Source organism: Strongylocentrotus purpuratus, unplaced genomic scaffold (genome assembly GCF_000002235.5).
Source record: "Strongylocentrotus purpuratus isolate Spur 01 unplaced genomic scaffold, Spur_5.0 spur5_scaffold_20, whole genome shotgun sequence".
In the NCBI taxonomy this organism is placed as follows: Eukaryota; Metazoa; Echinodermata; class Echinoidea; order Camarodonta; family Strongylocentrotidae; genus Strongylocentrotus; species Strongylocentrotus purpuratus.
In genome coordinates, this window is record NW_022145606.1 from 15,119,845 (window position 1) to 15,142,902 (window position 23,058).

The window sequence follows — 23,058 nt, forward strand, 5'->3', positions numbered from 1 at the left end:
ATGATTTTTGTTCAAAATAGTTCACTATAGCTAATTGTGACTGAGCAAATCATTACCTACATCTACATTAATTAATTTTTTGGCCCAAGTTTACTCACACACGAAATTGCTCTCATGTTGGGATTCCGTTCGTTTGATTGATTAATTGGTTCATTATTTATTTATTTCTTTCTCTGTAGACTATTCTTTTTATTTTGTTTTGTTTTCTTACAATTCATATTTCATTTTTTTCATTTTTTTCATTTTTGTCATGTTATTTACTTTGTGAAATAAAGTCTAAACAGAGCACTTAAGACAAAGTGTCAGAGAACTTGACTTTCTATGACTATGAGGCACTGCCATTGGTGTTGCTATTTGTGACTGTTGTTGTTGTCGTCGTTGTTGCTACTATTGTTGTTGTTATAGTCCTGTATTTTATAGTGCGGTAGGCCCTATTTCAAACAATCAAGTCTGTTCCTGTGTTTTAATCATACATGTACTTATAACGAGTCGCTTTACCGAATACGGCAGTGCTTTACAGGTTGTTGTATTGTGTCCCGCATTGTGTGAGGGGGCGGAGCGACCGATCGAGCAAGATTTCACATTTAGGAAAACTAAATCTATGCATACTATATAGAGCAGCCTACACCCCAAAAAACCGCATGTTAACAAATGTGGAATAAACCGAAAGGTTACGTTGCGAGGTTGGGGTTGGGGTGGGCTACAGCCCCCACACGCCCCCGGTTCCATACCTGATGAGTGTTTGTCTCTTTCCGAACCTCTCCCGCGCGACCTCTCTCTCTCTCTGGAGCAAGCCAGATCAAGCGAAGCGTGATGCTCGCTATATACCCTCCGTCTCTGTCTGTCTGTCTGCTCTAAGAATATTACATCCGTGATGCGTTGCTATGGCGACGAGATGTTAGGAGGGTGGTGAAAGCGATCGATCTATCGTTATAATGTGCCAAGTCTGATTCGGGAAGATTTTGTTTGTCACGTGATATAGAGTCGGTGTCAGGTGACGGGGTGGAGACGGAGATGGGGATGTATCTAATAGCTGGCAGTCTCAACAACATCAACGAAGATTTGTCGTCAATTAAAATGGTGACCCGCTTCCAAAGGGAGATAATCAGAGTAAAAGTTAAATTTCTGACCTTCTTCTTGTGTTATTTCCACTTCTTTTGATACCCCCCCCCCCCCAACTTTAAAACAAAAAAGTTCCAGAAATCACCTAATCGAGTTGGGAATGTCTGCCCAAAGTAATAATTAATGAGTCCGTGATGGGCTCACAATTAATTTTTAGCAAATCATGAGTTTCTTTTTTATCATTACACTGAAATGAATTTCTCAAACGACTATTAAAGAAACAAATCAATTAGAATTCAATTCAAATTTAACCTGATGACAAACTATGGTACAATGTGTTAGACAATAAAATATAATCAGATAAATTAAAAAAAGTTTATAGTAGACATTGCAAAGAAGCCCTCCCCCCCCCCCCCCAAAAAAAGGAAACTCATCTTGAAGGTGCTTCCGCAACCCCCCCCCCCCCCCCCCCCCCGCTTTGCTTTTTTTCTTCCTTGGTCTTGCTACAGAAGTGTCACTATATAAGAAAAGGAAATTAGCGATTATTGTCGATAATGGCATGCAGATGTTTTTTTAAATTGTGGATCGAAAGCTCAAACCTCCAACTGATTGCTGTTCCTCTTTACAATGCCTTATTCACGACATCACCTGACATGGGAGGGACAACATTCTGATAATATTCTCTCTCTCTCTCCCCCCTCTATTATCCTTTTCTTTTTCTTTCCTTTCTGTCTCTCCTCAATTCACGCATCTCCCTCTCTCTTTTGTTTTTCATTTCCTTCTTCTTCTTCTTCTTCTTCTTCTTCTTCTTCTTCTTTTTTTTCTTCTTCTTCTTCTTTTTCTTCTTCTTCTTCTTCTTCTTCTTCTTCTTCTTCTTCTTCTTCTTCTTCTTCTTCTTCCTCTTCTTCTTTTTCTTCTTCTTCTTCTCCATCTTCTTTATCTTATTCTTCTTCTGATCCTACTGCTCCTCCTCCGTCTCCAATATTCTTCTCCATATTTTCCTTTCTCACATTCATCCTTTCTTGCTACCAGTGATGCTTTCTCTCTTTGATACCAAATAAATTCTTCTCCTCCCCTCTCTCTACTTCCCTCCTCACTCATTTATTTATTTATTTATTTTCATCTCTTTTTATCTATATTTATTTTTTTTGTTCTTTTTCTTTCTCTTTCCTTCTTCTTCTCATTTCTCTCCTCTTTTCATTTACTCCAACTTTACATTCTTCTCGCTCCCTTTTCTTATACACAATTTGTTCTCTCTCTCCATCTTTCTACCTTGTATTCTCACAGACATGTGCCCCACACTCTCTCTCTCTCTCTCTCTCTCTCTCTCTCTCTCTCCCTCTCCCTCTCTCTCTCTCTCGATCTCTCTTTCTCTCTCTCTCTCTCTCTCTCTCTCCTCTCTCTCTCTCTCTCTCTCTCTCTCCCTCTCTCTCTCTCTCTCTCGATCTCTCTCTCCCTCTCCCTCTCTCTCTCTCGATCTCTCTTTCTCTCTCTCTCTCTCTCTCTCTCCCTCTCTCTCTCTCTCTCTCTCTCTCTCTCTCTCTCCCTCCCTCTCTCTCTCTCTCTCTCTCCACATTTCTCTCCCTGTCCCTCTCGCTCTCTATTTGAGTCTCTCACATTATCTTTCTAATCACAGTTCATGTTGTTTGACCAAATCAGTAACCAATTTGTCAACCTCAGGCTTACTTTTCTAACTATAAAGCGGCCAAATTCAACTTGAAAATATTGAAAGGGGATTTGTAGGCCATTGTAACACTTTTATATGAGGAACATCAGCTTTTCTTCAGCGAAGAATGAGCTGCAATTACTCCTAAACCCCACCACTTTAGGAGATTACACATAGCTGATCTCAAATTTACAAATCTCAATTGAAAATGGAAATGGTTCTTTTAAAGGCCTAATCCGCACCAGAAGTGGATCTGATTACCAGTGGTGCGTTCAGAGGAGAGGGGTTTAATGGTATGGCGGTATTGATCAGCTCTCTGTCTTCGCCTACAAACTTTCTTTCCTTTTTATTCATTGTCAGATGTTGTCCTCCCCCACCGCCGCCCCTCCCCCCCCCCCCCGGGAAATAGTATTATGCATTTTTTGGAAATTTCATGGATTATTCTACAATGATTATACATAATTTTACAAATAAAACAGTTAGCAACGTCAAGTTAAGAGAATAGCGGAAACATCGTATTATGACAATCCTGATATGACCCAGCAAGCAAGATACAGATGTAAAATGACTATGGTGCAAGACCCGGAAGCTGGGACACCCCCCCCCCCCCCCTCCCCCTTGAAGTTAGACCTGGAAGCTTGGCAGCTGGAGACGGCTTTCTTCCAGAAACTTTGGTATTCAAGGTATTCAAGGTATTCAAGGATGTAGGAATCGAAGGAAGAAATAGATTAAAAAATAACGAAAGAAAGAAAAATTAAAGAAGAACGAAAGACAATTTTTCTCTCCCCTTTTTTTCTTCATTTTGTTTTAAAAATTCATTGTCAGATGTTGTCCCCCCCCCCCCGAAAATAGTAGTATGCATTTATTGGAAATTTTATGGATTATTCTACAATAACTACGTCGAGTTAGGAGAATATCGGAAAAATCGTATTATAACAGGAAGAAAGGAAAGAAGGATAGAAGGATTCGAAGGAAAAAATAAATTTTAAAAATGGAGATGGAAAGTAGACAAAAAGAAAGAGAGTTATAAATATTAAACGAAAGAAAGAAATAATAAAGAAGGACGAAAGAGATAAATTTCAAAATGCAATAAAATGGAGTGTCCTACGTTCATTATAGGTGGCGCTATACAGTTCTTTGCGAAATACACGTTACGAGAACTGTCTTGCTGTGCTGATCTCTGAGCTAAAAACCTTTCTCTGCACGGCCTCTCCCTCTCTCTCACTCTCACTCTCTCTCTCTCTCTCTCTCTCTCTCTCTCTCTCTCTCTCTCTCTCTCTCTCTCTCTCTCTCTCTCTCTCTCTCCCTCTCTCTCTTTCTCTCCCCTCTCTCTCTCTCTCTCTCCCTCTCTCTTTCTCTCTCTCTCTCTCTCTCTATCCTCTCTCTCACTCTCTCTCTCTCTCTCTAAAGACATTTTACCAATACATTTTTCGATATATATATTCATGAAATAGATATAAAAAGTAATGCTTTAATTGTAATAAAGAGCAAGAATGTCTTTAAAAAAACGATGTATTTCTTGGAGTAGGGGCTTATACAAACAGTCGATGAAATAATAAGTCATGACTACAACATTATGTTGTATGTATGCAATTCGCATTCTGAATATTGATATATAACAAGTGAATGCAATAATATGTAACATGAGAAAGTTGAGTTCTGGGAAGAGGTGAAAAATAATTTGTGAGCGTTATCTTTGTATTATGCAAGCATGGAATAACATCAGATGAAAAATGTTCCCTGAAAAGCATGGCTCTTCAAATGCCTTAATATCCTAAATAAAGCATGTAGGCCTATTATGTATAAAATCAATAAAAATCGGAACGGATTCTTATGCCACATGTTCGTGTAGTCCCATACACATCTTGAGTGCTTGTAACTTTACCAAGACTAGGCCAAATTTCTTTTCATTTTAATGATTCCAGAACCTTGCAGTAGGCCTGCCGCCTACAAACCAATACTTATATGCTAAATGATCAACCTTTTCTGAACGATTCTAAAACGTTTCTTTTACTATGCAATTACATGACCAGAATTCAACTTTATTTTTAACAAAGATGTTTGCATTAAATGTAATAACATTACGAATATGTTCTATGAGAATACAATGTATTTGCAAATCGCTAAAGAAACCTATCTGTTTGGTGGTGAAAATTAGATCTTCTTAATTCACAATAAGCAGGAGAAGTTTTTGTTCAACGTATTTACAAACTTCAAAAGAAAGACATTTTTATTTAGGTTCAGAAACTAGCGATCAGCAGTAACGTCGCAGGAGCATGCGTTGTATACAACCATCTCAGAACAATTCACCAATCTATAACAATTCACCATTGGTAACATAATTATCTAATTTCAGATTGATATATACTACGACTCTTGCATTTATCACTATATAAGAAAAACTTGAGTTCTGGTAAATATAAATAATAAATTCTCACAGAATCCAACGAAACGTACACTGAATATTCAAAATTACAAAAAACAAAAATATACCAAACAATTTTGGTAAAAATATGTATAGTGGCTGCATAAATGGGGGCACACAAAAACCCTACACACACTTACACTATGGTGATAATAGTCAGTTCTTGACTGATTACCATTACAACAAAAACAAAAACACATCATGTAAAACGGATTACTTTAGGGAAACTTGAAACATGGGGGGGGGGGGGCAATGCTCCGCCGCCTTTGAATGCCAGTGCTCAATATCCCGCTGGCGGCGGGTATTTTGGTAGGAAGAAGATCTTCTTTCCTATCCCTTGCTTGATAATCTGCGGGGTCTGCAGGGTTAGCTGTCGTCGTCGCTGGTAGACCATATATCCCTCTTGGCGCTTCACTCTGTCCGTTACCTAAATGCATGAATGATTACGAGAAGAAAAATATATATACAGTCAAACCTGCTTTAGAAACCACCTGTCTTCAAAAGGCCATATTTATCGTTTCCCTTGAAAATGGTTTCTCATTGAAACATATACCAAAGGAACATGTCTACAAAGGCACCTTTTTGTGTTTCTCTTGGGCGGTTGCTACACAGAGTTTGACTGTATATCAGATAGCTCTTAAAGATATAAAGTTATGATTGGATGTCGTATCACAAGAGAGAGTGGGGATTGGAGGCGGATCTAGAATTCTCTATCAAGTGGACACAAGAACCCACCCCACTTCCTTCAGAGGAAGAAACAAGGAGGGGGAAGAAGAAGAAGAAGAAGAAGAAGAAGAAGAAGAAGAAGAAGAAGAAGAAGAAGAAGAAGAAGAAGAAGAAGATGAAAATTAAGAAAAAGAAGAAGTAGAAGGAGATGAGGATGATGATGATGACAAAGAAGGAGAAGAAAATGAAGATGAAGAAGAAGAAGGAGAAGAAAAAGAAGGATAATAAGACGAAAATGAAGAAGAAGAAGAAGAAGAAGAAGAAGAAGAAGAAGAAGATGAAGAAAAACAAAAGGAAGATGAAGATGATGATAATGATGACGAAGAAGAAGAAGAAGAAGAAGAAGAAAAAAAAGAAGAAGAAGAAGAAAAAGAAGAAGAAGAAGAAGAAGAAGAAGGATATGAAGATGATGATGATGATGATGACAAAGAAGAAGAAGTAAAAGATAGCGAAGAAAAAAATAGAATAAAAGAAGAAAAAATTGGCTGAATACCGTTCTATTCTTCTTATTTTTTTCTTTTCTAGCTGATCCATCAGGTCTCATCAGCACCAATGCTGTTCTACCTGAGGGCCCTGCAATTGTTTTTACCCCCAGAAACAGCCAGATAGGTCTATACACCTGGGAAAAGTGGCAAATGTGGAGTAATGTTTTGCCCGAAGACGTTAGTGCCAAGATTCGACTCTCAACCCTTGGATCGAGTGTCCAGTGAATCAACCATGTACCACACCTCCTCTGATTGGGCAACATAATGAATTACGTGAGGGGGGGGGGGGGGATGGGGCATCGGGGATGTTCGGAACAAGAACTTAAAATCGCATTAATTTATTATTCATTCATTCTCGATGGGAAATTTTCCCCTGTGCCCCCATGTAGCTACGCCGCGTACTGCACATCTATACAAAAAAAAAATCGAAAAGAAAATGATGTACTGAAAGACGTGTAACCTTTGTCATGATGTCATCGAGATGGTGGTCGTGGGCACTGGCGATCAGCTCTTCACAGAGGGCCTGGATGAACCAAGATCCGTTCTGTCTGCTCCGTAGTGAGAAATAGCTTGTCAATGAGAGTATAACCAACGTAAGTGTAGGCCTACAACAATGATCTTCAGCCTCCCCCCCCCCTCTCTCTCTCTCTCTTTCTCTCTCTATTTTTCTCTCTTTTCTCTACTCTCTTTATTTTTCTCTCTCTCTCTCTCTCTTCCTATCACTCTCTCTCTCTCTCTCTCGCTCTCTCTCTCTCTCTCTCTCTCTCTCTCTCTCTCTCTCTCTCTCTCTCACTCTCCCCCATCATTATTTCTCCCCATACCTTCCGACGTGGATTGAGCAATGAACATATCAGCATTATCCGCTACACTGCAGTCGATTTCCACTTCTCCTACTCCTCCTCCTCCAGCTCTACCAGGTGATGTGGAACACGCTTCACCTCCTGTTACCATGGTAGCCCCTCCATCCCCTGCTCCCCCGTCAGTCCCGACAAAGTCTGCACATATTTCATTATCCACTGCGGAGGTGGAGAGAGATGGAGCACTCGGCGTTATTTTTTCTGAAAACAAATAGAAGAAAAGAAATTCCAACTTCTTGTCAAACAACTCTTTAACCTCTGCATTGGATGTTATCGGTGAACCGTTGTATTCGAGCGGTGCAGTCAGTAGAAGTGATAAATACAAGAAATAATGTATGTGTGAACGATTTGACTGTGCCGTCTTTTAAATAATTTGAAACATTTTGAAAAACAGCCTTGCAGCTGAAAGCAGGTCTTTTATTACCGTCTTGAAATAATAAAACACATGAACAAACAAACCTCCTCGGCAAGCCTGGAAGATCATGATCTTTGGTTTCCCAATAAGGGCTGGGCAGTTGTTCCCAGAGAACATATCCTTGATTTCCTCAACGGTCACAACCCCCTCATCGGTACCTTGGATACCTTCCTTCTTTCCGTGACTCATGAAGACTAGGACCACCGAAGTATGAGAAGTTAAGATCTTCCGGGTTAAGCTCTTCAGCTTCTGTCTGATCCCCTATAAAGTGGATAAGGGTGAACAATATAAATGCTTTGAGAATGCATGGAGATGGATCTGTGCGCGTGTGCGTGCAGTGTGTGTGTGACTGTTTGTGTGCGCGTGTGTGCGTTTCGGTGTGGGTGCGGATGTGTAATACCATCATTTTCATGGTGAAGTATGTAATATTTATGTCAAGATCGGGGGGGGGGGGCGAGTACTAACTTTAGAAAAGATGAAAAAAAGCATTTTTAAGTATAGGGATGAGGAAAAGAAAATAGCAATTAAAATGGGAAAGCTAGGATCACATTTCTTAAAGTGGGAGCAGCTTAAGATTAATTAAGATTTGCTTTCTTCTCCACCGTGAGCCTGTTAAAAGCGTAACTCGATTTTGCGACCTGGATAACTTATTTAGTATATTTTTCTTGAGTTGAGAATGTTGGCAGACATCCACTGAGTGAGTACTGTGTGTGTGTGGGGGGGGGGGGTGGGTGGGTGGGTGGGTGAGTATGTGTGTGGGTGGGTGAGTATGTTTGTGTGATAGAGGGTGAGTATGTTTGTGTGATGGAGGGGGCAGGGAAGGGGCAGGATTGTTTCAGTAAAATTACCTCCAGATTTGTTTAAGTTTTTTTTGTTGTAATATATAAGTAAATAACATTTACAATTGACATATTATGTTTAGGTACTTATACGTTTACTTTGTTGCCAAGTTATATTATACTGCAAATAAGTTTGTGTTTAATTATGTTTATGTCAAAGCATCAATATTGAACACGTTTATTTTATTCAATTGTATGTCATGGTTTGTATTACACATCTGGAGAAATAAAACAAAATTGTTTTTAAAAAAAATTAAAAAAAGTGAGTGTGCGGGTGCAAGGGTGTGTTTGTGTTCAGGGATAGCAGGTACGATGTCTCTGTGTGTGTGTGTGTGCCTGCAGTGTGTATGTGTGCGTGTGTGTGCATGGGTGTGCGTGTGGATGTGGATGTGTGGGGGTGCGTGTCGGTGTGTGTTTGTGCACTGGAATAGCAGCTACAGCCTCCGCGACTGATGGTCCGAGAGGCCGACAGCTCTTTCTTAATTGTGCCTTCTGACAAATTTTGTGGTATTTTTAGATAATAATTATGTCTGTAAAGCGCCTGGACACATCGTCGCTGTATCTATATAAGCACGGTTTATCATTATTGTTATTATTCCGTATAGGTATATAAAAAATTCTTACCTGAGCAGTGAGATTTTGAGATTCGTCTGCCGTATAGCCAATCTCGGTGAAGACATGTTTCACATTGGCTAAGTCAACATCAGACCCAGTTCTTTCAGTCGTTCGATCAGGACCAAAACGGTAGTTGTTCAAAATGAAGACCAGACCCTTATTGCGCTGATCCATCGGGTAACACTGAAAGAAATAAGAGTTATAATATTCGTTACGATATATTATCTTTCTTTGTCGGACATCTATCAGAAGGGGTAAACTTCCCCCCCACTTGCCAAATACGCTAGTGAACAAGGAGCGAGAAAAACAAACATATATATATATATATATATATATATATATATATATATATATATATATATTTAATGTATTAATGTATTATATAAAATTATTTATTATTTTTGTTTCGTTTTCTTTTTCCAACTCGTAATATTCGTTAGACACGTTTATAAAAATCAATGCATCAACACCCAACCAGCCCTCCAATGCATCCGACTCCCCCCCCCCCCCCCCCCCCCCCCGCAGGAAAAAATAATATCTAGAACTAATTGTGTAGTGGACTAACCTCTTCCCGGTTGAGTTGTTGATCGGTTGGAAGGGCTGGAGAGATGTGCATGTCTTTATACAACCCATCAGCATCAGGAGGAATATCTGTATGAAGAGATAGAGAAAGAGAGAAAGAGAAAGAGAGAGGGAGAGAGAGAGAGAGAGAGAAAGAGTGAGAGAGAGAGAGAGAGAGAGAGAGTGAGAGAGAGAGAGAGAGAGAGAGAGAGAGATTGTATATTTTAGAATGTCAGTAAATGAGGAAATTTCAAAATAGGTGGAAACTATAATGTTGGACCTGTGCTTTCAGTCCGATAGAAAAATTATGGCAAATAAATAGATGAAATACGAGTGTTGTGTACGAAATTAAAGAACATTATTCAATCAGGAAAACAAGATGCAAGTTCCAAAGTACGAATTCGACCTTATTTACCTCATACCAGTAGGCATTTGTTTTTAAATACGTTAATGGTACCACATAATATTATTACTTACAAGCATTTATGCTTTCTTAGCAGTCAGGTAAAATAACCATCATCATTCCATCATTCCATTAAGATAGCAATGCAAATATGGCCCCATCTTATAAAGAGTTGTGATTGATCCGAATCAATCGCAAGTCCTTCAATCAATCGCAAGTTTGCAGTCTCCTATCTCTAATGTACTTAGTTGCGATTGCTATCAATCGCAAATAAGGTGCGATTAATCGCAACTGTTTATAAGACGGGGCCCCGGAAGAAACCGCTACATACCAACAATATCGTCTTCAACTGTGTTTTCATCAAGAACACGGTACTGTAAGAAAGTGAAAAGTGTATTGATTAAAAAACTTTTAAGTATACTTCTTAGAAATCGTAGGTTGAATAATTATGAATGATTGAAATGAAGTAATACACAGATTTTTTTTTAAGTCAACCAAACCAGAAGTCCCAGACGTAAAGGTATGAGAAAATATTTCAATTCATTGAGTATTTCTTGGCAATTTCTAAAGAGAAAAAAATGTGTCTGATTCCCAATTTTTTAAATCAGTATTTTGAAATTTCCTAAGAATAAATTCAACTTCTGGTATTGGAATACCCGAAATGTGCACCAGGCTAAATTTCTTCAAAGGTATACCATACTGTTTAGGGTTAGGATTACAATTGGGTTTGTGGTAAGGTTTATGGTTAGAGTTAGGTATACATATAGTTAGGTAGTGTTTGGTCCAGGGCTGAAGTTAAGAATTCGATTAGTGTTTGGTTATTTTTTACGCTGAGCAAGTTTTGTAGATTAAAGCAAAGCAAAACAAAACAAATAAAAACATAAACAGAAATTATCTCTGTCTCTCTCTGTCTCTGTCTCTCTCTCTGTCTGTCTCTCTCTCGCTTTGTCTATGTCTGTCTCTCTCTCTCTCTCTCTAGCTATATGCATGCCTTTATACAAATACCTGTTGTTTGTCATGTCTGTGACGTAATTTATAGATGATGTAAATTACTGGCAGAAGGAGTAGGGGAACGCCTAAGATGCCAATAAATCCAAACTTCCTGAATGCTGTAACATAAAAAATAACAATCATTATCTAATGACTGATAGCAATGCATATTGTACTATCGATACTGATGTTAAAGACAATATATTAAGCAAATAACTACCGTTGGTGAAGGTGATGGGACAAAGGTTTAACTATCACTTCCGACGATCTGGATGTAGCTATCTTTCCGAAGCGAAGCTGAGGAAAGATAGCGTATACATTCAGATCGCCATCGCCTGAAACCAAAAGGTGATTATTTGCTTTATAATCCACATCGGAAACATTTCACTTCTTCCGTCATTTTAGAGCAAGAAGTCATCAATTAACAGCTAGCAAACGGTGTACGATACGTACAGTGCATGCAGTATGGTGGTGTGACCATTTAGTTCGCGCGTTACCAAAGTTCGCGTACTAACACTAAAAGCACTTAAAGAGGAGAGCAATACGCAGCGTATACAATTAAAGTGCGTTGCACTGTGTAGATAGTACTTCTATCTTCAGTGAAAGTGCGTTGCACTGTGTAGATAGTACTACTATCTACACAGTGCTACGAACTTTTCTTCTCACATCAATGAAGGGAGAACTATCTTTCATCACGTGATTTACTTTTGACCTTGATCGTAGAGCAAGATCCTTAGTATGTGGAATGATTTATTATATCCCGCATACTAAGAATCTTGCAATCTGATTAGTCTAAACAAATACCGCTCGTGTGCCATCTCTATGTGAGGGAGCCATTTGGATCTCCATGAAATTACTGACCAATCAGGAGCGACTTCCGCTGTCTCGACTCCTTCCATACACAAACTATTTAGCTGTGGGACTTACTACGTGATGTTTGAGGAAGAGCGGAAGTAGAAGGCACTGTCTTCGGAGTGGAATGACTCAGTGTTATAGGTCTCCTTGGTGTGGTAGGACTAGGTCTTATCTTTGTGGTAGGGTTGTCCTTGGTGGTAGGACCCTCACTGGTCCCAGAACCCTTCTTTGTCGATGAACCCTCCAGTGTCAAAGGATTCTTTGTCGTTGGAGGACTTTGCGCTGTCGTCTGATTTCCCGTTGTGAGAGCATTCTCCGTTGTGGAAGAATTCATCCTCTTTGTGGACGGACTTTTCTTTGTTGTCGAGGGTGGTGAAGTAGTCGTCGTATCAGGCACATGCTTTGTCGAAGATGCTGTTTTAGTAGTCGTGGTTGGTAGTTTCTTTGCTGTGTAATAAGATAATCGAAGACGATTAAATCAGTTAAAACCCATCAAAATGGAATGAATCAATGTGACATTCGGCTCATCGCGTCGTTTATGTTTAAACAAAGTCTAGAAAAAAATATTGACTAGCCTTGAACTATCAAGTAATCCATAAGTGGCAATGTAAGATATCTGACTTTCATCCCCAGCGATAGTTTAACTAAAAAATATAATTCGCAGAAAACAATAATGATAACGATAAAAAATTAAGATTCGTAAGGCCCTAAATCCAATTGAAATCAAAATAATTATTATGTCGAAAGGCACAATGCTGCGTAAGAAGATATCACATAAAAGCACTTTTCCACAAGAGTACAACATGACTAGGATAATTATGAAATTCTCTTGTGGAGAAGTTCATTGGTCAGCTTTGTAAATCAACAACATCAAGAAACCAAATATTTTCGTATTTCATCACAAGACATTGGTTGAAATATAGACTGCGTGAATTAAAGTTTGCTGTTTGGTTTGATGGTATATTCCACCTGGCTGATATAGATCTTGTGCATGCTTGTACGAATCCAGGAGACTAACGGTTTCAGGTCCTCTGAAAGGGACTTGGCAATAGATCATTCTCTTGGTTTCGAATCTGGATCCTTCAAGACCATTGCTCTACCACAGAGCCATCTTGCCTCATTCAAGACAGGCATAAAAGGCCCTGTATCTTTCGGCTTACTTCGAATCATCAGGTCATCGCGTAGGGTCGGGTGGTTGCGTTACCCTCCCTTTTGTTAATAAATGCCCCTTTGTATTCATGAAATGGCGAACGGGGGGAGGGTGTGGCTAATGTGTGTGAAATTAACCCCTCTCATCTACAAATCGTCAGGTCCAATTTACTCGACACTAACCCTACGGCAAATCTAGGAAGGGTCTAGTCCTCATCGTGTATCTTTCCACGATATTCCGCTCTCGTTTCACGAAAGGTCGTGTAACCCGACCACCCGACCGAACGCGATGATCCGATGATTCGAAGTAAGCCGTATCACCATGACAAGCTTGTAAACTTACCTTGGCAACGAGGGAAGACATCGGAGAGAGTCGTATTTGGCTTGCATTTAATGGTAGGATTTCCAACCATGGTATAGCTAGCACCACTGCAGGCAAACTCGCATACGGTATCACACTTGATACCTGTTCCCGGAGGACAACTACCTTGGATTAGCACGAGTGGGGAGGAATAAGCTGGCACCAAACAGGAAGTGGACTCTGAAGAGGATCAGGAAAAAAGAACTAGCTTATCAAGTTATACGTTCTTCGTCGGTGTTTTATAAATAAGATGTGGGGGGGGGGGGGGGGGGTAACCGGACACTTAAAGGCATTGTATAACAATGTTTCCAGTTGAGATGCATGACACGACGTTATATCAGTGTCTGTGATCTGGTGCAATATTGAGGCCCTAAACAAATTGCGCTTCAAAATGACCATGATGTGCCTCAAAAAAGTAAAAAAATCTTTGAGTGACCGGTTTTACCATACTCGTTTTTCCCAATAGACTGTAGCGTTATAAAAATCGTTGGGAAAACGGTTTTTGACATTTCGAATTCCGATCACAAATATCTTGATAATCATGCAGACAGGCGATCGGCTTGTAAACGTCATGGGATTCCTGACCGACCTAAAGTTTATAATTATGATTGCAGCATGAGCTAAAGCCGGGATTTTGTGTAGAATCAGAGGAAAAGATACCCAATCCCTGTAACAAACATAACAACTAATCTTTTGCCTTCGGATTTAAGGGAAAATACTCATCCAATAGCTCTAACCATCATGAATGTTTGTCCTTTATGATATTGTCCAACTTTGTTTTAAAGAAGATTTATGTCACATTGGTTTTAAACTTCTTCAAATTGCTGTTTTAATCAACTGCCCGGATACACAACCTGTCCAGAAACTCAACGCTTGGGTATACTATATATCATATTAGAACGATCGAATGTGTTTTGTTTTAATATATTTCACGTTTTATATACCATCTCATTCAGAGTATATTTTTACTGCAGTTTTGCTCCCTTCTAACCAGGGCTCAAATTAATTTTTTGCCCACGGGGGCTCTTCCAAAAAAAAAGAGCCCCCGTGAGCCTTCTCATGGGGGCGCTTTTAGTGCTGACGGGGCTCTTATTTTAATTCAAATTTCCATTGAATTGGTACCCGTGAAACTCCTTGGTATTTTATCATTATCATTTATCTAAGTCGGTATTTTTCCTCTTAGAAATTTACTTGTTACATAGCTGTTATTGACTTTTATCCCCGTGAGGACATTTTCTCCATTTCTTCCCGTTCTGCACATAATTTCCTCCTCATTATTCGGAGCAACCTTATTTACATTCTTTCTTTACTTTTAGTCTTTACCATATCCTTTCAAAACACAGGGGCGGATCAAGCTTTTTGCTAAGGGTGGGGGGGATACCCCAAATACGATGTGGAGCATCGTCCACGAGCCGCGTAGCGGCGAGGCGATTTTTGTTGTTGCTATTTTGAACCCCCGTAAGTGGTGTTTTCCTGGCATCTACTAACATCTACTAATACTGTGTAGATCTGGACACATGATAGCATTTTTCTGTGCACATCACATTTTTCCTTGGCAGCCCAAGGGGGAGGGGGGGGGGGGGTTAAACTACCTTAACCGCCTAGATCCGCCCCTGCAACATCTTATGCCTTCTTCTTCTTCTCAATATTGATTTACTGGTCGGGTTACATTTATTTGCTGGTCTTTAAGAATCACCAGATTTCAGAGGATTCAAACTTTCACAACGAAAAACTTCTCCATGTTTCAGTCCTTGCGCGATCATTGTCGATCTCCAGCTCCAGCAGATATTGGGCGTCAGCGTGCACACCGGTACCACCTGCGCAGTATAGCCACTGTGCTGACGGCCGCACCGCGAGCTTCCGTTGTTTGTATCGGGAATACTCGTAGAGATGGTAGAGAAAGCGCCATCTAAGTTCCATTTCATTGGTTTAAGGTTTGACAATTAATACTCAATATTGTGTTAAAGTTATATCAGAAAAGATAATCTTAATTTTATAATTCCACGGGGGCGATTTTTAATTTTGCAATCGCCCCCGTGAGCAACCTGACGGGGGGCGATTATGGAGCTCACGGGGGCGAATCACCCACCGCCCCCGTGTATTTTGAGCGCTTCTAACCCCATTCATCATACTTACATCATGCTTATATTTAATTGTTTGTATTGTTTTAAATCATTAGTGTTTGTATTTCATATTTAACTAAATTTGTTTCACAGCTCCACTGTAACTCAGGCTAGTTAATAACTGCGTTTTTTTTTCTAGTACAAGAAAGAAATGGGATTTTCACCTGTCATGTGCCCTGAAGATATCAGCCATTTAATCAATGCTTTGATGGCTTCCTGTAAAGCATATTCCCTGGTAAGACCATCTTGTATCATCACTTTCGTCCCAGTCTCTACATCAGTCACAAGAGCATCATAACAATAGGGCTCAACGAAAACTTTATATATCCGCTTTCGTGTCGTGTTCCTGAAACTGCGACACGATACTCGGGCCTGAAGATTGAGAAAAACAAAAGCCTCTATATGAGTCAAGCATTGGTATTGGACTGACCTACAGATAGCATCAAACTTTTGTTAAGAACAATCGCAACTGCACTAAGCAATAGAAAAGATTTGTTATTGTTCAGAATTTTCATTTCAAGACCGTCAATACTACTGGGCCAGAAGGGATTAGACCACACAGCGAGGTCACTGACAGGTGGCTATCTCATTAACTCAGCTCTCAAGTAACATAAGAAAAAGAGGATCATGGGGGACCAACAGGCAACGATTGGGGAAGTTTTCCATATAGAGGGAGCAAGTAGCTACAAGTAGGACAGTGGGGCTTTAAAGCGTCAATGAAATATGGTAGAATATTGTATCAAATTGTCTTCGAATGAAGAGGTGTTGCATCGAGCTCAAGAAAAGCGGGTGTTCATTCAAACGATCAGAGAGAGACAGAAGAAATGGCTTGGACACTTATTGTGGCATGATGATCGATGGCTTGATGATCTGAGTCACAGAAGGTCGTCTACATGGAAGGAAGAAGAGGAGAAGACCTCGCAAAGGCTTTCTAGATGATTTAATCACAGAATGTGGAGCAACAGGGTATGAAACGCTGAAGCGGATGGCTCAAGACGGAGGTACTTGGAGAGACACTTGATATAGAATTCTGATTGGGTCACTGAAACTGTCATAAACAGTACTGACAGATCACTTTTGATGATGATCAAATTGAAGGAAAAGTTATACTCTATTAAAATCAATGAAGTCAAAATTCAGGTCCGAGGTAAGCCCATTGAATAATGATGACTGTTGAGTATAGTTGACTGCCATTCTTTATTACGAAATGTATTAATCATTTTAGACTTTGTTACACCCACGGTTTAAAAACAGGTTTTATATTTGTCCCAATTGCCCTTGATAAGGGTATCATAATTAATATGTGTGCCAACATTCTGTTTATGTGATCTACAAGTTGAGACTATAATGTTTATACTGAGAGAGGGCGCTAGAGAACCCCTCCAATCTATGAAGGGACACTACCTCCAATCAGAGCCATCCATACACAGAGTTTGGCCAACTTGGTTTCACTCGGTCACAACATGGCGTTTATACTTTTGTTTTGTGATTGTCCAACAAAGCAGTAGTCGCCATTTTGTGGCTAACTCGAACCGGGTTGGCCAAACTCCCCTAATCAATGCTATACTACCTCCAATCAGTGCTTGCCTCCAATATGACTGAATATGCATGCAGTAAGGCAAATTTAAAGTTTGGCACAGTATATCACCGTTAGAGATGTTATTATTTATGACTTCCTCATTTCATATAGCAATCAAATGACACATGGTGGCAGCGATGAACCATTGAATAGTATTTTGTAATTAGATATAAAAATAAAGTGACTAAATGTAATATTACCGAACCCGTCTCCTCATCCATAAAAACGCACCGAGGAAACTTGCAGCTTTCCCAAAAATTTTCAGCATCTGTGTATGATTTAGAAGTGATAGAAATAAATAGAAGGGCGTTGCTTTTTATGTCATTACTTTGCAATCCCTTAGATCTCCATCAATCTCCTTGTGCTGGTCTCTGCGGCCCATATTATAGTTAAAGGTCGGTTGAAACATCTAAATATATTTCATAGATTTTTTAAATATTTTTGTAAATGATTTTTTCAGATCTGCTAAACTCCACCCTAACAAAAATGCTCCAGATCTTATTCCCCTAAAGACATTACCAATGTAAATCATTTATGAGCTAAGCTAGCTTCTTTCACTTTTTTTTTTGGGGGGGGGTTGTCTTTTTACTTTCCTTTCTACTTTCTGTTTCTATTACTTTTTTGCTTTCATGAAAATGAATTTGATACAAAGTTTGGATTGTCCTTTAGGCGTTTGTTCAAATTCGGGGTTTAACAATTATTGAGTATACTGTCTGAGGTCTAAGTTCTCGATTTGTAAAGTCCAGGGTCGGCTCTAAATGAATTTGATTCAATGAAAACAGGCCCTAGCTATATAAAGTATTAGTACGAACATTTGTGTTTATGGTTAAACTGCTGCATTTATTCCTCTCTGTACTACCGAACGGCCAATGGACACCTCATGAACATGATAAACTTTGCACCCCGATCGGTACCAGGTTCCACCAATGAGGATGCGCAATTTAAACTTAGCAATTTCTTTTAAAACTCTAACATCTATCATCATAACTATACATCAATTTATGCTCCAGCTGTTGTAATATTCAATAATTTATATGGTTTGTTTGTATTGTTTTGATTTTATTTGTATTTGCATTTGATATTTATTTTGTTCGTTTCACGGCCCTTTTGTAAACCAGCCTAGTTGCTGAACATTAATTTTGTTTGTTCTTTTTTTATAAATCGTGTTCTAAATAAATGAATCTATCAATCAATTTACTAAATTTGTAACCAATTTACACGAGAAAACTGAAAATTGTACTGCATTTTTCCCTCCCCCCCCCCCCCCCCTCGTTATGCATGTAAACTTGTTTACAAAAGCGTTTATAACAAGAGCAAATCGAACATAGCCTACCTTCGTTAAAAATAGGGGTGGGTTCGAAGTCCATTGGGAGGCCATCATCCAGTGACATCTTTGTTGTAGCCCGGGTTGTAGCGACTTGTGGCACAAGATCACTCTCTATACCATCCGCGTGATTAGGCCTAGCGTGCACACAACCTTGTGCAAAGTTATGAAAATAATTTTTTAAAAATATATAAATATTGGGGTAGAATATGCTATGGGGGACACAACCAATCTAAATCTAGACGTACGACTCGAGGGGGGGGGGGGGGGGGCTAGGGCCTGATGCACCCCCGAGGATTTGTAACCACCAAGCATCGTGGCACCGCTGATTCGGGCAGCACGGTGCCCGAATATGTAAGCTCAAGTGCTTTTCATTTCGTGTAAAAAAAAATTGCTGTTGTAGCCTACTTCTTCTTCTTCTTTTTCCTATTCTTCTTTCTTGTCTTTTTTTTTAGGTGGTCTGTTGAAAACAGATCACCTATTGTTTTCGTCAGAATTTTCTTTATTATTATTATTATTCTTTATTTTTATTTATTTCCTACACTTTTTTGTGCCTAGGATAACTCAAGTTCGGTTTCGTCAATTTCATTCAATTTTGGCACAGTCATAGGTCATTGTCATGAGACGTGGCAGGAACCTTTTCAAGGTCATCACGTCATCGTGACGTCATCCAGGCGCCATTTTGTGAAATCACGTTATCCATCATATCTTCATGATGCATAAGCAAAGGTCATTCATATCCATATCACATATATTTCAGGTCAAGGGTCAAAAGGTCATGTCATCATAGGTCACATAAAGGTCATGACGCGCGCGTACGTGCGCGTCAAAATTTAAAAATGCTCAAAATCACTTTACTATTAAAGGAGAGTACGAATTAGGTCATTTTAAGCATTTCAAAATTTTCCGTCCGTATGTGTCCACGCGCGCGTTGCGCGCGCTCACAACGCGCGGAAAAGGTCAAATTCATTTTTTTTTACATGATTTAGATTCCTCTTACCGTAAATGACAATTTACATTAATTTCAGTCACTCTTGACCTTTTATAAGGCCGTGAGCGCGCGTCAAAGTTCAAAATCCGCGCGGGCTGCTATGGGCAATATAATGCAAATTTGATCAAAAACATCCCATTTTAAAAATCAAAATAGCTCTTCAGAAAGTCAATTGACTCCAACTTTTATATCATGGTTGGAAAAAGCATGAGTTGGAGATATGATTTCATGTGTCATTTGACCCTCAATTAACTCATGACGTCATCATAATGGCCTCCAAACTCATAATTTCAATTTGCATATTATGCCGTCAGAATATTTTTGGAAAATTGATTGTATCTTTGTAAATATTGATCAATTTTCTTTCAAATTTTAATATGTTCTACCTTAGAATATTCTCTACAAATGCAGTCACCACGATATTTCATTTTGACAAAGGCATCATGGCGTATTTTTGCGATTAAAGGAGGCATGTCAATTTTTCACATTTTGCGTGGATTCTCTATGGGACATGACTTTTTCTCAAAACTGGATTCTACATTCTCGTCTTTCGCGAGCAATATCTCCGTCGTTTTTTTTTTTGTTAAGGCTGAGCTTTGAGTATGTTGTAGCTGAGACAATAAGCTATCACAAGTGTGCCCTTTATTTTTCGATCAGATGCCGGGATCATGCTCATATTTCACTTACAAAGTGGCATTAGAGAATTTCATTTTCCGTTTACGTGTAATCTCTATGTGAAATGTTTTGGTATATCGGTAACGCACTTGACTTCCGACCTCGAGGTCCCTGGTTCGAGTCCGGGCGTCTCCAACAATTTGTCTTCTTCACTTTTTTTTCTTTTTGACCTTTCACTGTACCATCTCCTTTGAATATTAAAACACGTAGAATCGCAAATAATGTAATAAACAACCATATTTACTTTATTATTACCCTATTATCACTTGATCCATTACTTTTTGCGTGTAATCCTTATGGGAGATGACTTTTTCTCAAATCTGGATTCTACATTCTTGTCTTTTGCGAGCAATATCGCCGTTATTTCGGCTTGATTTTTGTTGATTTTTGAGTATGTTGTAGCTGAGACTATATACTAGCTCAAAGTTCTCTCATTTTGTTCAGTCTGATGTCATCATGGTCTGTTGATGATGATCATCAACATCATCATGATCGTGATGATCATCATCATCGTCATCACCATTACTATCAAGATCATCATCATCATGATCATCATCATGATCATCATTGTTTACATGTCTATATAACTTGAAGGCAGACCACCTTATTCGTCCTCGTGACGAATTAAAATCTAGTTCTTCTTCATATTCTTTTCCTCTTCTTCTTCTTCTTTTTCTTCTCCGTCTCCTCTTCTTCTTCCTCTTCTTCTTCCTCTTCTTCTTCTTCTTCTTCTTCTTCTTCTTCCTTCTTCTTCTTCTTCTTTTTCTTCTTTTTCTTCTCTTCTTCTTCTCCTTCTTTCTTTCTTTCTCTCTTTCTATTATTATTGGCCTATGTTTGTTGTACTTACCAAGCATAGAATTGAGCATCGTTAAGATGAAGACCACCAGATTATAGTTCACAGTTGTCATCATCTTAATGCAGAGAGAAAATAAATCAAGTAAATATATAATAATAGCGACATTTTATATCCTGCATATTACCCATCCAATGGGTATGGTCAAGGCGCCTATAAAGCAGAAGTAATATACCTGGCGTTGTGGCGTGCGCCTGTAATCCAGCTGTCATAAGTTACAAACGGATTCGGCCGAAGACGGTTGTTCGAAGCTGAGTCACGTCTCTCGGATAGTGACGTTTAAAGGTCAGTCCACAGACGTAAATAATCATATCTGATTGATACACGTCTGTAAAAACCTAATACAAACACACACCTGGCTTAAGCCCAGCTGCTCTAAGGCCCTTAAAAGAATTCAAGGACAAGGCGCTAAAAGCAGTCAAGGAATGGATTCCTCCCAGGTACTCATTCACTACACCTGGGTGGAGGGAGGCAAATGTACAATCATATCTTGCTCAAGAACATTAATGCCTTAGTGGGACTGGAACCGCTAACCATGCATGTGATCCACAGTCCGGTGACGTAGCCACTAGACACCTCTACAAAATATAGACAGGGGCCTATACTTTGAAGCACAAAACCGTTGTAGGGTTGAAAAAAATAGTTCACAAAATGTCCACAATGCACATCAATATTGATGCAGGTTATTTATCATTCATTGATTACTCTCAATGGTTGGTTTTGATTTGTCACAAATGGGGTATTGAAAGGGCCCAACCTTGAATTGATGTTACTAAAATTTATTAACTCCAATCATCCAAGTTTGTTATACTGAAATACATTTTTTTTTTTTTTTTTTTTTTTTTTTTTGGGGGGGGGGGTAATATTGATAACATTAAATGTAATCAAATGAAATAAAACAATAACATACACCACCCATTCATAATCTGTATCCATTTATTCACTTGTTTATGATTTTGTTACATATTCGTTTATTCTGTTTTCTTTATACAAGGTAGTATTTTCAGTACATAAAAAAAAAATGTTTTGCAACAGAGCTCTGTATTACATATTGCAAACAAATGATAATGTCACAGCAATAAACAAATTAATGAATAGTAAAATGTTACAATACATGAAACAAAGCGAATGCAAGAACAGTATTAGACTTTTGATTACCATACATAGTTCAGCTAAAATATACTTGTATTAATACAGGTAAAACACAAAAATGGACGAGTAGTTCGTGATCCGTTTACATTACCCACTCCCTTCCACATTAGTATTTTACAATGTATGACTAGAAGTCGTCCCCCTCCCCATGGGTGTCGATCCTTACGTAATACCTATTGTTCAGGGGGATGAATGAATAGATCATCCCCCTGAACAATAGGTATCAATTACAGATCGACACCCATGCCCCTCCCCCACTCTATGCACAGAGTAATTAAGAGACTACTACTTTCGATACTTATATTTGTGATATCATGGTTCGTAATAGGTCCATGGTGATAATCACATAGGCACTAATAAAAGTAATTAATTTAAAAAAAAATGTTGATTCAAATCATTCTTATTTTCTATTATCAAGGAGACTTCATGTTCTTGATGTGGAATTTATGAAGAGTCTAAAATACTTTAATTTTCGCTTTTGAATATATTTATTTTAAGGCTACAACTGGCTCTCCATAATTTTTAAGTCCAACTTAGAGTTAAGTTTGACTTTAATAGGATCTTTGTGAAACACCCCCAGGAGATTATCACTGTTTTTTTCTTCAAATAAACAAATTTCATACATGTTACATCAGTTTTGTCTTAACTACTAGACATGGCAATACTTATCAGAAATTTCCAATGACTTAAATCTTTGATATTAACACAAATACGACAACCACCTCCTTTATTGTTTCTGTTCTTGAGGCATTTCGATTTGTAGAGAAGCAATTTCATTTCATTTACTTCCGGAATAAATTGCAACTGTCTTTTTCCTTTTCTTTCTGACAGACTTCATCAATTTCATGTTTTATTTACTGTAAATCACAAGTACCAGTTTAACAATTCATTTCATGGAGTAGATGGTCTTATTAATTAATTGTTATAGGTTTCAATCTTATTATTTTCCAGA

At 38.7% G+C, this 23,058-nt stretch overlaps 1 protein-coding gene across 1 annotated transcript; it reads right to left on the reverse strand.

Annotated features, from left to right (window-relative positions):
* Positions 1-5,433: 5,433 nt before the first annotated feature.
* On the reverse strand, positions 5,434-21,235 carry LOC105439692. Its single transcript, XM_030993696.1, has 14 exons — positions 20,949-21,235; positions 18,445-18,588; positions 17,312-17,379; positions 15,697-15,904; positions 13,392-13,589; positions 11,972-12,346; positions 11,060-11,163; positions 10,386-10,428; positions 9,656-9,741; positions 9,100-9,273; positions 7,681-7,897; positions 7,158-7,422; positions 6,825-6,912; positions 5,434-5,580 (listed from the first exon to the last, which is right to left on the reverse strand). Exons 1-14 carry the CDS (start codon positions 21,010-21,012, stop codon positions 5,434-5,436), a joined length of 2,181 nt encoding a protein of 726 aa, XP_030849556.1. The 5' UTR covers positions 21,013-21,235.
* Between the last annotated feature and the right edge of the window lie 1,823 nt (positions 21,236-23,058).

What these genes read in the sequence shown, in the direction of transcription:
- LOC105439692 (XM_030993696.1), bottom strand. Translation starts at nt 21,012, where the DNA reads ATGATGACAACTGTGAACTATAATCTGGTGGTCTTCATCTTAACGATG. An exon ending in ACAGACATGACAAACAACAG is followed by an intron (nt 10,429 to 11,059) that starts GTATTTGTATAA and finishes ACTTTCTTACAG; the next exon opens with TACCGTGTTCTTGATGAAAA. An exon ending in CTCAAAATCTCACTGCTCAG is followed by an intron (nt 7,898 to 9,099) that starts GTAAGAATTTTT and finishes TCCACTTTATAG; the next exon opens with GGGATCAGACAGAAGCTGAA.